Here is a 15,520-nt window from a genome sequence, read left to right as displayed (position 1 = left end):
ACAGTGAATAAGGTAGACCATAGAAGAATTGATGCATTTGAATTATGGTGTTGGAGTAGAATATTAAAAGTGTCATGGACTGTTAGAAGAACAAACAAATCTATGTTGGAAGAAATACAGCCAGAATGCTCCTCAGAAGCCAGGATGGCTAGACTGTCTCTCATGCTTCAGACATATTGTTAGGAGGGACCAGTCCCTGGAGAAGGACATCATGCTAGGCAAAGTGGAGGGTCTGCGTAAAAGAAGAAGACTCCCAAGTAGATGGACTGGGGCAGTGTCAACAGCAATAGTCTTAAGGTTAATAATGGTTTTGAGGATGGCACAGGACTGGGCAGTGTTTTGTTCTGTTGTGCATAGGGTCGCTATGAGATGGAATCAACCTGATGGCACCTAACAACAACAACATATAGGATCGCTATGAGTCAGAACTGACACAGTGACGCTGGGTTTTATACATTTTTTAGGCCTTTTCTACCTTTCTACCCTTTTGGAGTCCTCATGTGGTGCTGTGGGTTAATGCGCCAGACTGCAAAGCCATTTGAACTGTAAGGTTGGCCATTTAAGCTCACCAGCTGTTCCTCGGAAACCCTTTACAGGGTCGCTATGGGTTGGCACCAACACAATGGCACTTTACAACAACCCTTTTTATTTATTTTTTACTTATTTGTTTTTAGGAAACGATGACATACAGATTTATTTTAACTTTGCTTTCCCTCCTATATGGTTAACCTTTTCATGTCGGTAAATAGTCTTCATCATCATTAATGGTTACATAATATTCCATTCTGCGACCCATCTGTCAGTTTGTAGTACTGTAGTAGCTTGCATGTTGCTGGAAATACGTATTCCATTGGTATTTAAACTATCAGCACGGTCATTCTTGAGGGATAGGTTTCAGAGGAGCATCAGACAATCTACTTCCAAAAATTAAGCCAAGTAAAAGTGTATAGAATACAATACAGTGCTGAAAGATGAGTACCCCAGAGTGGAAGGTACTCAAAATACACAGTGGCTACAACAATGAACTTGAGCATACCAGTGATGGTGAATATGATGGAGAACTGGGCCATGTTTTTTTCTGTTGTATGTGGGTTGCCATGAGGAGGAGCCTCATGTTTACTGCAACTAACAGCAACCAATATTCCACTGCATCCAATTTTCTTAATTAAAAACATTGCAGTATTGAATATGTTGCTGTTAAATGTCGTCAAGTCAGTTCCAACCCATAGTGATCCTGTATGGGGTGTCTGTGGAGCAGCTGGTGAGTTTGAACTGCCGACCTTGTGGTTCAAACTGACTCTGCAGTCCAGCGTATTAACCCACAGCGCCACATCAGGACTCCAGTGTTGAATATACTTGTAGCAATACATCCTTATTATGTAAACTAATTTTGTTGAAAAGATTACATTACATAATTCTTAAATTTCTCTCATTTTGAAGTGATCTTTTATTACTATTGCTAATAACTACTATCCATTGACTGCTTGTTACACATTAGCTAAAAGATAGCTCTTTATATACATTATTTCTATAAGATTTCTAAGGAGCAGCTGGTGGGTTTGAACCCCCAGCCTTACAGTGCTAATCCAACACCCCTTTTGGAACAACCCCCCTACCCCACCTCCGGCCTCAACAAAAGCAAAAGATTGTCTGGGAAGATAAACAAAATCATGAAACAAGTAAATAAACTGTGTGGCATTTTAGTGGATCAAATTCCAGAAAAGCAGTAACATTTTCTTTCCAAGATGATAACATAGGCACAAGTTTACAGTGCTACATGTGATGGCTGATCCCAGCTGATTTACTTTAAGCTCTATTGAACTTGGCAATACTGAAAATCATGTGAAGTAATAAAATCCATTTGTCATTGAGATTTAATTATTCTAATGTTCAAATGATACTGGATTTCCTGTTTAGAAAAAGGCCAGAAACATGTCTCACACACTATCTGGAAACCTGACTCAGAGTCCGGTTTTACTGTACACAAAACAGATGGGCTAAAGAAATACTGAAATACCTGGTACAGCCTTAAAATGACCATCTTTTCCTTCTTCTTTCATAGAACGCAGGTGAAACACTTCATATTGTAAACTGCCAGGAGCCATGTTGTTTGGGTGGCAAAAGATAGGGTGGCTGGGAGCTTAGTCTCCAAAAACCGCACGCTAACCCTACACAGGGTCACCATGGGTCGGAATCGACTCGACGGCACTTAACAACAACAACATCAACATCTGCTTTAAACAGTGCTTTTCAAAACAGCAGGTCAAAATGAAGTTTCTAGGCAATTTTTAAATTTTCTTCTTAAAAGCCTATATATCCAAGATACAAGTGTTGTTGCTGTCTTTTTTCTGGCTGCTATTATTCTTCGTCTAGTTTCTATATCAAGGTTTGGCAGACGTTTCCTGTAAAGGTTTGGCAGGCCAAGCTCTCTCTGTCACTACTCATTTCTTCTATTGCGGTGTGAAAGCAGACACAGACTACACATAACTGAGTAGGCATGGTTGTATTCCAATAAAACTTTATGTGCAGAAATGGAAATATGAATCTCATATAATCCTTATCTGTCACAGAATATTATACTTTTTTTTTTTTAACCACTTAAAAAGGTAAAAACTATTCTTAGCTAGTGGGTCATTTAAAAACAGGCAGTGGCCCAGATGTTGCCAATGGCCACTGGACTCCTGTCCTTGTTCTGTATCATGTAACTATCTGAAAAGGAGTACTTTCATAAATTAAATAATGCATTTTTCTCATTGCAGCTAATCAAATAGGAGTACATCTCCCAGCTTCTCAGTTCCACTTTCCCTGGTTTGTTTTGAAACACGGTCTTATAAAATCTCATAAATTAAAATTCAAGATGCAAACAGGCAAATGGGCAGATAAGATGTGTACCTATAAATGCATATTCAATTAATCAAAATTTTATTATAAGCAAAGTTTTCAAATAATAGGGACTTTAGGAAAAAGGCAAAGAAAGCAAGGAAATAATAAAAGAAAAGAAATATTGGGAGAAAAGGAATAAATAGGGCCCAAGCCCAAACCAAACACACTGCCATTGATTTGATTCTGACTCATAGTGACCCTACATAGGGTTTGCAAGATTGTAATTAAGCAGTTAGCCACATCTTTCTCCTGTGGAGCAGTTGGTGGGTTTGAACTGTCATAGCAGGCCAATGCTAATCCTACAGCGCCACCGAGCTCCTTAGTAAAGACAGCAGACACACACAAATGAAGGAAGCATCTTACCAAGAAAGAAACTGACGCCTTCAGATCAGCAGCACTGGACTGTGAATCATAAGGTCGCCAGTTAAAATTCACCAGCTGCTCTATGGTAACCCTATATAGGGTTGCTATGAGTCAGAACCAACTGAGCAGCACTTAACAATAGGTGAGGAGGGAGATTTCAGCACATATTAAGATCTCAATAAATATAGGCTGAAAAACAATGGTGTTTAATTGGAGATCACAATACACAACTTGCAGTTCATTCAGGCAGAGGCTTTCAGAGTAAATAAGCACACCCTATAATCCCTCTTTCAAATGATTGTTTTAATTAGGTACCGTATATAGTTCTTCAAATGCCCTCATCCTTAAGTCTCTAGGGAAGAAATTATTCTCTGGACTAGGGTGGCTACAGGTCAGATGGTATAAAGTTAAGAGCCATGACTAAAGACTGTATTTTCCCCTCCCTATTACGTTTTACATCTGAACCTGTAAACACTAGACCAAAAGAACGGACACTAATGAGGCATTATATGATTTGAATTAAAAATCTTAAAATGTGCTTACTAATGGAGTCCTCGTGTGGCGCTGTGGATTAATGTGCTGGACTGCAAAGTCAGTTTGAACCACAAGGTTGGAAGTTCAAGCTCATCAAGCTGCTCCTTGGAAACCCTATACAGGGTTACTATGGGTTAGAACTGACTCGACAGCACTTAACAACAACAGGAGGTATTAAGGGGAAATTAGTCACTAATCCTTTTAAGAAAGACTTAAAATAAAAGCTGAAATCAAGGGAGTCCTTTACTTAGCTTAAAAATATAAAAAGGAATCGAATTGGCAGATATTTTATTTCCTAAATATTTTGAGGACTTTCTGTAGCTTTCCTTCACTTGGGAATGCTTCTAGTCATAAAATGTTTTTATTTTGTTTTGTTAAGTGCTATCAAGTCGGTTCTGACTCATAGTGACCCTATATAGGGGCACTTAACAACAACAATAACAATCCTAAATAGGAGTCCTGGTGTGGTACTGCAGGATTAAGCACTAGACTGCAAAGTCGACTTGAACTTCAAGGTGGGTGGGGTTCAACCTCACCAGCTGCTTCTAGGAAATCCTACACAGTGTTGCTAAGGGTTGGAACTGCTAACTGAGAATTTAGCAATTCAAACCCATCAGCCGCTTCTTAGAAACCCTATACAGGGCTGTTTTCAGTTGGAACTGACTCGATGGCACTTCACAACAACATAGCACTCTGGCCTCTTTAAACGACATTGTCACATGTATTTATTTATTGCCTTCCTTCTTTACAAGGTTGTAAGTTTTGTGAGGCAATGGAAGGTTGCTCTTGCTAAAGCAGTGTTGGTGCGTGATTTTAGGCAAGTAACTCAACCTCTTTGTGTCTACGTCTACTAATCTAAAAATAGGGCTAATAAGAGTATCAATCACAGAGGATTAATGTGAGGATTGAGTTACATACATACCTATCTCATAACAGGCACTGAATTTAAATGTGTAAAATAAATAATTGTTGAGATTGAGTTAAGTAACTCTGCCTTTTTGTGGGGAGAGGGAGACTGCCTATTAGAGAACAGAAATTGAAACTCCATGTCCGCAAATACTATCCAAGAATCCAGTTCAGAATCATCCTTTGCCACAAAGCAGGTGTCATACTGTGTTCCTAAAATTTTCTTTCTTTCTTTTTTATTTTTAAACCAAGAGATTAAAGAATTCAGGGAGCTAGAATGATGGGCTGAATATGGCCCATGCCAAAGGTTTGGAAAGAGAGAAATGCTACACTCAGATAAATTGGAGGAAAAACACTTTTATGGATATTAGGTTAATTAAATTTTAACTAGACCCTCTTACTTTTTCAAGTTTTTTCCTCAGCACTTTCAGTTGGACACCTTAAAAGTATCTATAGCTAAGTTTTTCTCATAAAAATCTTTGGAGAATAATATCACTTTCATTTTAGAAATGAGAAACAGAAGCCTAAAGAGACTGACTGAATCACACTCAGGTGAGGTTGACTAGCTAGCTGTGTAGAGGTGAAGAACTTGGGGCTTGGTGTCAGATTCCAATTCTACCACTGCATTTTCTCACCTGTAAAGTGAAGGAAAAGAATAGTACCTATCTCGCATAGTGGTTTTGAAGACTAAATGAGATCAAATATGTAAAGTGCTTGGTGCTGAGGTTACTTGATATTATCATTAGTCATTGTTGTTGTTAGTGCCATCGAGTCAGCACTGACTCATAGTGACCCTATGCACGACAGAAGAAACACTGCCCAATCTTGGGCCAACATCACCATTGTTGTCCATTGTTATTATAACTTTAAGACCCTTACTGACATACTTAGCAGGAATTAACTTTTTTTAAGTGAATTTCCTTCAGAGACCTGCATGCCACAGAGAAAATATCAAGACAAGCAATCTGCATAGGCAATCTATTCCTGGAGAAAAAATAGAACATACGTGGAGCTGTAAATCACAGCTCCAAACTTCTTGGCTCATCGTTTGTACAACTTTCTGACCCTATACTTGAATTTACCGCATAACTTTAATACTAGATTTTCTGAACAGTACTCCAAATAGAGAATTTTTAGCTTAAAGGCCCTAGGCATTGCTAACTTTTTTATACTTCATTTTCCCTGTTAAATAATACCTTTACAATTTAAGTATTAAAGTTTCAAAAAGTACATTCACATAATTTTTCTCATTTGATATTCAGAAAACTCTGGGTGATCAAGGTAAGATCATTCTAACATATAAGTGAGAAACTGACAAGGTTCGATGCAACAAGGTTATCACAACTTGATAACAAGACTGATACAATTTTCAGTCTGATATATTAGAAAAAACTTTCCTGGTTGTACTTTCAAGGTTGTCCAACTGAAATGCCGGCCAAATGGCTGAAGTTTACGTTGCTTTACTAGACCCAGAGAATAGCCTCAAAAAGAATGAACAAACGTGTGTCAACAGAAAACGGACACAAAGTCTACTTCTTATTGACTATGATCTTGAACTTCTCTTATCTTAATGAATAAAAGAAGAGTCTTTATTTGGTATATTTGCTTGACAATTATAATCCTTTATTAATAATACAAACTCAAACAAATAGTCTTTCTGTAACAAGAACACGTAGTAGATGAACACACGCTAAAGTTAACAGTTTGAGCTATAACTTACAATAAAATAAACTGTAAAGGAAAAACTGCTTCACCAATATTAAACCAAACATTTAACAATGTAGCGTGGTTCCTGGGAATCTGTATCTCCCTCCTCCCTCTTCCAATAAGCATTTTTCCAAACCTACATGTATTGGATATTGAGTAATTATTATTGTTAGGTGCAACTGAGTGAGTTCCAACTCATAGCAACCCTATTTACCACAGAATGAGAAATTTCCTGATCTTAAGTCATTCTCATTGCTATGCTGAAGTCCACTGTTGCAGCCACTATGTTAATCCATCTTGTTAAAGGTCTTCCTCTTTTTCACCAACCCTCTACTTTACCAGTTATAAAGTGAGATGAAGCCTTGCCATCCTCGCTTCTAATGGTCTTTCCGGCTAAACTTCTACCAAGACAGATTTGTTTGTTCTTATGGCAGTTCATGTTACTTCCATATTCTTTGGCAACACCATAAAATTCAAAAGCATTCATTCTTATTTAGTTTTTGAAGTGCTTTCAAAAGCTCTCATGATCTTATAAGGGTGGGGGTAATATGTGAGTCAATTGGTAATTTTCCAGAAAATCCTTTTTCATATCTTCTTACAAATTGATTTTGAATCCCATCTTTATTACTTTATCAACATCTTTTTCATTTTTTTTCTTCCTTCAAAACTGACCAGGCATTCAGTGACTTTTGATTTACTTACAGTGCAAACTTTATAGCATCAGGTGGAATCATGAATTTATTTAATCTTATATAAATAAATGCCAGCCTGCATAGTAGACTTGGTCTTCTGGTTTGAGTTGGTTTATTTATTAGTTGTTATTTGTGGTTTCACTCAGATTAATTAATGAAGAAGCTACAAAAGTCTCCCCAATCTGATCAGCTGTAACAACTGAAATAAACAAATCAGTCCCAAGATTCTGCTTATTTTCAGAAATTCTCCCAGAGGGATTCATTCTGTTGACCTGGCTCTTAATTACTGTGATACATTTCTTTGCAATTCACCTGCATTATTTCATTATAAAGTAAATACACTGGCTTTAAGAAAAACGAGTCTTCCTCTAGTTTTGTGGTCGTATTTATTATTTCACTGCTTCTCTGAGAAGCACCTCTGTGAGTTTGCCTTATCTAAAAGTTCTTCATTTAAGTTTTCTTTACTTACTGTCTCTTCCCTTCAGTGAAGTAACTGATATTAGAAAGACCTTACTTTAGTTATGCATTTTGTAGGCAGCTCTAAAATAGGAAAAAAACTGTTTAGAAAATGAAATAGCACAAGTTTGAAACCTGACTCCAAATTTATGAGGTAAGCGCCTTTTACCATTCTGAGCCTCAGTTTCCTTACTCTAAAGTGATGGATTATGACACTTTCCTAATGGATCTGTTGAATAATTATAACTAGTGTTCCTAGTAAAATATTTAGATGGTCTGGGGCATGTGGCAAGTACTTCACAATTTCGAACAATACAATTCTGCTGATAGCTTCCCAACTAGTGTCAGATTGCTAGTTTACATTGTTGTTGTTGTTATGTGCTGTGGAGTCGGTTCCGACTCATAGCGACCCTGTACAGGGTTTCCGAGGCTGTAAATCTTAACGGGAGCAGAAAGCCTCATCTTTCTCCCGCGGAGCAGCTGGTAGTTTCGAACTGCTGACCTTGCGGTTCACAGCCCGATTCGTAACCACTATGCTACCAGAGCTCCTTAGTTATAATAAAAAAGGTAACACAGAAATCATTGCATTAATTTACATAAATAAAGGTGACAAAGAAAAATTTTGTCTGTATGTGTATTTTTCTGGGGAAAAGGTACATAGTTTTCATTAGATTCTTAAGAGATTTCAGTCCAAAACAAAAGTTAAGTATAGAACCAGGAAAAAGAACACAGAAGTAAAACTGGTCTACAATCATTGAAAATAACTATATGAACATTAAGTACAAAGATCATATTTACTCCCAAACAACTTCTTCAAACAGATTTCCCTGTGCAATTTCACCAATTTCTAACATTCTCCTATGGACTTTTAGATCTGGAGTGGCACTGTGAGATAATGCACTGGATCCCAAGATCGGTTTGAACTGCAAAGTCTGTGGTTCAAATTTACCAGCCCCTCCTCAGAAACCCTATACAGGGTCGCTATGGGTCGGAGTCAACTCAATGGCACTTAACAACAACAACAACTTATAAGTTGCATAACATTAAGCAACTTCTTAAGTACTATCAGTTTCTTCAATTACAAAGTGGAGATAAAAATAGCTCCTAGTAGGGTAGTGGTTACAGAATCTGTCTGAGAATCTTAAGGTCAGCAGTTCGAAACTACCAGCTGGTCCGCGGGAGAAAGAAGAGGCTTTCTGCTCCCGTAAAGATTTACAGTCTAGGAAACCCTATACAGGGTCGCTATGAGTCAGTTCCAACTCCATGGCACATCATCACCACCACCACCACCACCAGTACATCATTGGTTGTGGGGACTCCACAACCGAATGTATATAAAATATTTAGCACAGAGCCTGGCTTATTTGTTGTTTTTGCTAAATGCCATCTAGTTGGTTCTGACTCACAGGGATACTGTATAAGGTTTTCAAGGAGCAGCTGATGGGTTTGAATCGCTGACCTTGGCTACACCAGGACTCCTGACTATTGTGGCCCTCACATATTATTGTTGTTGCGGGAGAAAGAAGTCTAGAAGGAAAAATTAAGGGATGATTTCTACAAATCTTTTGATGCTACTGGGAGGGAACTAATGCAAGGATCCCTGGGCAAGGGGAAGGAACCTGTACTGGATGGGTGGACAAGTAATCACATAGATAATTCCTATGTTCTTTATGGACTCCTGGTGTGGTGCAGTAGGGTAAGCACTGGATTGCTAACCACAAGGTCTGCAGTTGAAACACACCAGTTGCTCCCTGGAAACCCTATACAGGGTCACTATGAGTTAGAACCAACTGGTCGGTGCTTAACAACAATATATACTTTGTGGGGTGCTGGAAAAGCCCATTTAGACCTCTAAGTCTTTTTCATCCTTAGAAATAATTCTTTTGGGGACTGAGGCTTTTGGATCACTGAAAGCCCTTGGGAGGGAACCAGTACTCCTCAGAGGTCTATCACCTGTCTTTATAGGACCCTCACTCCCCAAAGAATTGGCCAATAAAGACGCAAGGTGATAGTCCTCTCAGGGGGCCAGTTCCTGCTTTCAAGATGGGGATAGCCCAGATAGAATGGAACAAAAGTCCCCAAGGAAATAAATCTTTGGGAAAGGGAGCATAACCTGGAGGGAGCCAACTGGGATAGAAAGTGGAGCTGCAAAGAGAAATGGGAAGCCTGCCAACGAAACACATCCTTCCTTCCTTCCCCAATATGACCTACTCTTCCATAGGGTCGCCTGGAGCCGGAGTCACTCAACAGAAGAAAACAACAGTGTTCCGGAAACTAGGGTGAGTCCTGCTTCTACTTATGAAATTGTTCAGTATCAAAGCGGGATTGGATGGGGTGGGGTGGTTCTTTGCAGTTCCCGGAGCGCGGGGTGCAGCTCCACCCGCGGCCGGGTGCTACTGAGATAAGAGAGCAGACGCCCAGGCACAGCGCCTGGAGTACATCTGCTGGATAAGGCGAGTTTCTACTGGTGTCGGAACGCCCACCGAGTGCCAGCCATCGGCAGTGCACTTGCATCCTAACATCCCTAAATCCTCATAGCAGCTTGTGTAATGGGTATGGTTATTCTCATTTTAGAAGAGAGGGCATCGCTGCTTTGGAGGAACAGGTCGCACAGCTACAGACGCCGCTTAGACGTGGGTTTCTTCCACTCGGGAGCCGAGGGGACGGTTAGCATAACTCCCCTGAGGCGTGGGATTTACCTTTAAAGGAATCGGGGAGTCGCCGGGCTTGAGCATCCGCTGCGTGCCGCTTTTCTGCCATGCTGCTGGAGACGGAGTTACCACTCTCTAGTCGCTACTTTTGCTGCTGCTGCTGCTGCTGCTGCTGCTGCTGCTGCTGAAGCCGGAGCCGCAGGAAAAGTCCATAGAAACCGCGGGACCAGGACCCAAGCTGCGAATAGCCACGCCCCTCTCCTCAGATCAGCCAATGGGTGCCCAGGATCCAGGAGGACACGCCTCCACCTCTGCCCGCGGGCCCAGACCAAAAGGTTGCTATACAATCTTTTCCCTCTGAGTCAGCTGACTGAGGGGCGTGGCACCAAAACGTTGACCAGAGGGTGTGGTCGAGGGGAGGGGCGTCCTCTCCTGAAGACGGGGTTGGGGCAGTCCCGGAAGGGAAAAGGGAGGGGCCTCAGTGAGGTGGTTGAGGAAATGGCGCGAAAGAGGGAAATGCTCCCTCCGGGGTAGAAACTTTGCAGGAATTAAAGGGAAGAAAAGGGCACTACCCTCTCTGGGTGGGGTCCGGATACAGGAGAGAAAGCTGAGAGCACACCGGTGAAGCCCTTGAGAACCTGAGGCGGGTGCTGAGTCGTGAGGACCGCCCCCAGGAAGAATGGAATTCTAGTGAGGTTCATGGACTTTAGCAAAATACTTTTGAGCACCTGCCGTGTGACTTGCTGGGGAGATAACAGGGAAGGGGTGGATACAAGAATGGCAAAATAACAAATTTAAACCAGATTACACGTGGTCAAGAGCGGTGTGGAGAGAACCAAGTGCTGGAAGAATAGGTGGGGACTTGAGGTGTGAACTGAAGCAGGCAGCCTTGGCAAGGAGTGCGGGCAGTGCTGGAGGTCAGAAAGGGCATCCCACCCTCAAGCTGTCTTCAAATTGTGGCTGGAAACTTCCCCTCTGAAAACCAGCTATGATTGATTCCACAAGACTTGTCTTAACGCACAATGTTCTGAGTATATCCATGCGCACAAGGAGGAACTCCTTGAAAATTTTTTAAATTTCAAAATAACAGATTAGTCCGAAGTTGCGACAGGATTTCAGAGCTGCTCAGTCATGGCCATGGAAATGAAACCCTGGAGGACTGCAATTTTCATAATGTGGGTGCCTGCAATGATAACCGGAACGGAAAAATTCTGGGTCCAGGTCCTGGACTGGGAGACTCGAAAGAGGGATAGGCCAAGTGAGCCCTTCCAGGAGCCTGAGCAATTGGATTATTGCCAGGACTGGAGAGCGTCGTATGGCCTTCATCTTTGAACCTGGATTGGCTGTTTCGTATCTATCAGTCTCGAAATTTGGTTGCTATGCTGTGTGCACACTGCCCTTGTTGATGGAGGTTAAATTTCTAGCAGGGATTCTACCCCTAATTTTTCTCTGTTCTAATTAATTATCGAGGCATTTTACAATGTCTAGTCCACCCCAGTTTAAATTCATGGACCATGATGGAACCAAGAACTGGTTAGCACCCTGAGATGCAGACAGTCTGGAGAAGTCACAAGTATCCTTCATGTAGTTTCTTCCCAGTGGTTACAGCTTATGTAAGTACTATTACATCAGTCCCAATTTGGCAATTCCAATTTTTGGCCACCCCATGTGCATCTAGAGCAGCAGCAGTTGTAGGTTGTGACAGAGGGTTTTCATTGGCTGTTTTTCAGAAATAGATCACTAGACTGTTTTTCCTAGTCTTTGTCTTCCTCATTGTTATGTACAGTCAAGTAGGTTAGCCTCATAGCAACTCTGTATAGGATTTCTGAGCATTAGCTGGTTGATTTAAACTGTGACCTTGTGATTAGCAGTCCAGTGCTTATCCTACAGTGCCACACCAGGACTCCAGTCCATCTTAGTATAGGGACATTGATGATTCGGGGGTAGACTTCTCATCTTGCTTGTAAGAGACCTTGAGTTTGATTCCTAACCAATGTAACTAATATGCAGCCATGTCCTGTCTGCCAACGGTGGTGGTTTGTGGGTTGTTATGATGCTGAACAAGTTTTAGTGAGCTTCCAGACTACTTAATCACACTGTATGTTGTTGTTAAGTGCTATTACATCAGTTCCAACACATGACGACCTCTGTATTGGGTTTCCAAGAAGAAGCTGATGGGTTTGAACTGCTGACCTCAAAGTAAGCAGTCCAGTGTTTATCCTATAGTGCTACATCAGGACTCCACAGTCTATATACTACCACACTATACCAAGCAATATCAAAATCAGAAAATAGACAATGGTGTAGTATATATGTATAGTTTGATACCATTTTATCATGGGTAGATTTGTATAGCCACCACCATAATCAAGATATGGAACTAGTCTATCATCCCTCCTTTTTTTTATATATGTTTGTTGTTGTTAAGTGCTGTTGATTCAATTCTGACTCATAGCAGCCCTGTATAGGGTTTCCAAGTAATGGTTGGTGAGTTTGAACCACCAACCTTGTGGTTAAAACCGACCTTGCGTTCGAGTGTTTATCCTACAGTGCCACACCAATATGAAATGATAGATCTGGGTCAGAAACAATGATCGGAGCACATAGTCCTAGCAAGCATCCTTAGCGCTACAGATCGAGTTTGCTGTAAGGATACAGGCTCTAGTGTATGATAAAAGCCTGGTGCAGAGTTCTCAAGTTGACTTCCAGTCACATATGGAGTCAAGAACTGTTTTTATTCTTGGGAGGTAGAGTACATCTTTGTGAAGTCACTTTGTTTGTTAACCTTCTGGAGAAGATAAGGGGGAGAGTACAGTAATTTAATGATCTCTTCTCTCTAAATCATCCTTGAGAAAGTTCACAGCTTCATTTTTCCATTCTAAAATGAATAAGTCCCAGAGGCATGAACTTCCTGTTTATGATGTGGTTCCCAGCAAAGAAGAGCAAAAGCAGAAGAAGCTAATTAAACCCTTTTGTAGGGGAAGGCTTGATTATACATTGCATATCCTAGGAAAGGTTTTAGGGTTCATTTTTGCTAGAAAGAGAAATGATGTTTCTAAATAAATTCAAATGTCTTTATTCCTTCCTGAAACCTTCCCTCATGTCTCAAGGCAATCCAAACAGCATCACTGCTGGAGAATTAGAAAAGAACCCTCTCCCTTTGGGACAAAGACTTTGGTAAACACTTGTCGCTCTGATTTCAGATTGCATCAGGAGCTAATGCCAGGCCCCAAACTAAGAACAAGGTTTGATTTGATTTTTAAGTTACTTTCAGAATAAATAGGAGCTTCCAGATTTTTATTTTAAAATGTTGAGTTTCACTTGCCAACGAAGCTGATGTATTCTGGCTCTCTTGTTGTTGTTGTTGTTATGTGCCGTGGAGTTGGTTCCGACTCATAGCGACCCTACACAGGGTTTCCGAGACTATAAATCTTTACGGGAGCAGACCGCCTCATCTTTCTCCCGTGGAACCGCTGGTAGTTTCGAACTGCTGACCTTGTGACTCGCAGCCCGATTCGTAACCACTACACTACCAGAGCTCCTTGGATATCCTATATACATGCATTGATTAAATGTATTTTAAGGGCTCTCTGCTTCTCCCCGTTTGGCAGGCAGCTACATCTTTTCTTGCAGTCCCAGCCACATACCTGAGAAATATGGAGTGAAGTTTGGAGTCAACAGATTTGGCCTTATTGGGCCCCTGGTGACCAGGGCTGCTGTTAACTCTGACAAAGTGGAGGTTATTGACATCAGCGACCCCTTCATGGACCGCAACTACATGGTCTACGTGTTCCAATATGATTCCACCCAAGGCAAGTTCACTGACATGGTCAAGACTGAGAACGAGAAGCTTGTCATCAACAGGAAGTCCATTTCTGTCTTCCAGGAGCAAAATCCCACTAACATCAAGTAGGGTGATGCTGGTGCTGAGTGTACTGTAAAGTCCATTGGTGTCTTCACAACCTTACGGAAGGCTGGAGCTCACTTGAAGGGTGGTGCCAAAAGAGTAATCTCTGCCCCTTCTGCTGATGCCCCCATGTTTGTGGTGGGCGTGAACCATGAGAAGTATGACAACTCCCTCAAGATTGTCAACAATAATTCCTGCACCACAAACTGTTTGGCCTCTCCTGGCCAAGGTCACCCATGACGACTTTGGCATCGTGGAGGGACTCATGACGACAGTCCATGCCATCACTACCACCCAAAAGACTGGATGGCCCCTCTGGGAAACTGTGGCGTGATGGTTATGGGGCTGCCCAGAACATCATCCCTGCATTTACTGGTGCTGCCAAGGTTGTGGGCAAGGTCATCCTGAGCTGAATGGGAAACTCCTTGGCATGGCCTTCTATGACCTCACTCCTAACGTGTCTGTTGTGGATCTGACCTGCTGTCTGGAAAAAGCTGCCAAATACGATGACATCAAGAAGGTGGTGAAGCAGGTATTAGATGGACCCATAAAGCAACCTAGGCTACACTGAAGACCAGGTCGTCTCCTGTGACTTTAAGTGACACCCACTCTTCCACCTTTGATGCTGGGACTGGCATTGCCTCAATGACCGCTTTGTTAAGCTCATTTCCTGGTATGACAGTTAATCTGGTTACAGCAACAGGGGGGTAAACCTTATGGTCCACATAGCCTCCAAGGAATAAGATCACCTGTACTACCAGCTCCAGCAACAGCACCAGAGGAAGAGAGAGGCTTTCAGCTGCTGGGGACTCGTTATCCCAATTTGATCATCCAACACACTGAGATGTTCCCATCCTCTACACCATTTCCATCCACACTCTCCCTGGAGAAGGGGAGGGGCTTAGAGAACCCAGCATGGCCATGTACCATCAATAAAGTACACTGTTGTTGTTATGTGCCGTGGAGTCGGTTCTGACTCATAGCAACCCTGTACAGGGTTTCCGAGGCTGTAAATCTTTACGGGAGCAGAAAGCCACATCTTTCTCCCACGGAACAGCTGGTAGTTTCGAACTGCTGACCTTGCGATTTGCAGCCCGATTCGTAACCACTACACTACCAGAGCTCCTTAAAGTACACTGTTATTGTTGTTGTTAAGTACTGTGGAGTCAGTTCCGACTCACATACCTCCCCCCAAAAGAAAACAGAAATGTACTTTTAGAACTTGCTATTGTTATGTGCCACAGAATCAGTTCCAACCCATAGTGACCCTGTATAGTGTTTCCAAGGAGCAGCTGGTGAGCTTGAACCACTGACCTTGTGGTTCAAACCGACTTTGCAGTCCAGCACATTAGTCCTCAGCGCTCCACCAGGAATCTACCGTAAGAATAAATGCTAGCCTATCTCTCTCTTCTTTTGGGGGC

The 15,520-nt window shown here is 41.7% G+C and overlaps 1 protein-coding gene and 1 pseudogene across 1 annotated transcript in view; one reads left to right on the top strand and one right to left on the bottom strand.

The window, feature by feature from the left end:
* LOC102813298 (erythrocyte band 7 integral membrane protein-like) overlaps nt 1–10,327 on the bottom strand; it is a 41,639-nt gene extending 31,312 nt beyond the window's left edge. Inside the window, exon 1 of the mRNA XM_006865665.1 lies at nt 10,241–10,327. Coding sequence (XP_006865727.1) covers nt 10,241–10,301 — 61 coding nt within the window. The 5' untranslated portion in view covers nt 10,302–10,327. The remainder of the gene's footprint in view (nt 1–10,240) is intronic.
* Nucleotides 10,328–11,380: 1,053 nt separating this feature from the next.
* Nucleotides 11,381–14,842, top strand: LOC102839718 (annotated as a pseudogene).
* The last annotated feature ends 678 nt before the right edge of the window (nt 14,843–15,520 follow it).

The sequence above is a fragment of the Chrysochloris asiatica genome, unplaced genomic scaffold, assembly GCF_000296735.1.
Source record: "Chrysochloris asiatica unplaced genomic scaffold, ChrAsi1.0 scaffold00081, whole genome shotgun sequence".
NCBI lineage: Eukaryota > Metazoa > Chordata > Mammalia > Afrosoricida > Chrysochloridae > Chrysochloris > Chrysochloris asiatica.
Note: the sequence above shows the minus strand (reverse complement) of the source record. Positions and strands in the feature narration are given on the sequence as shown.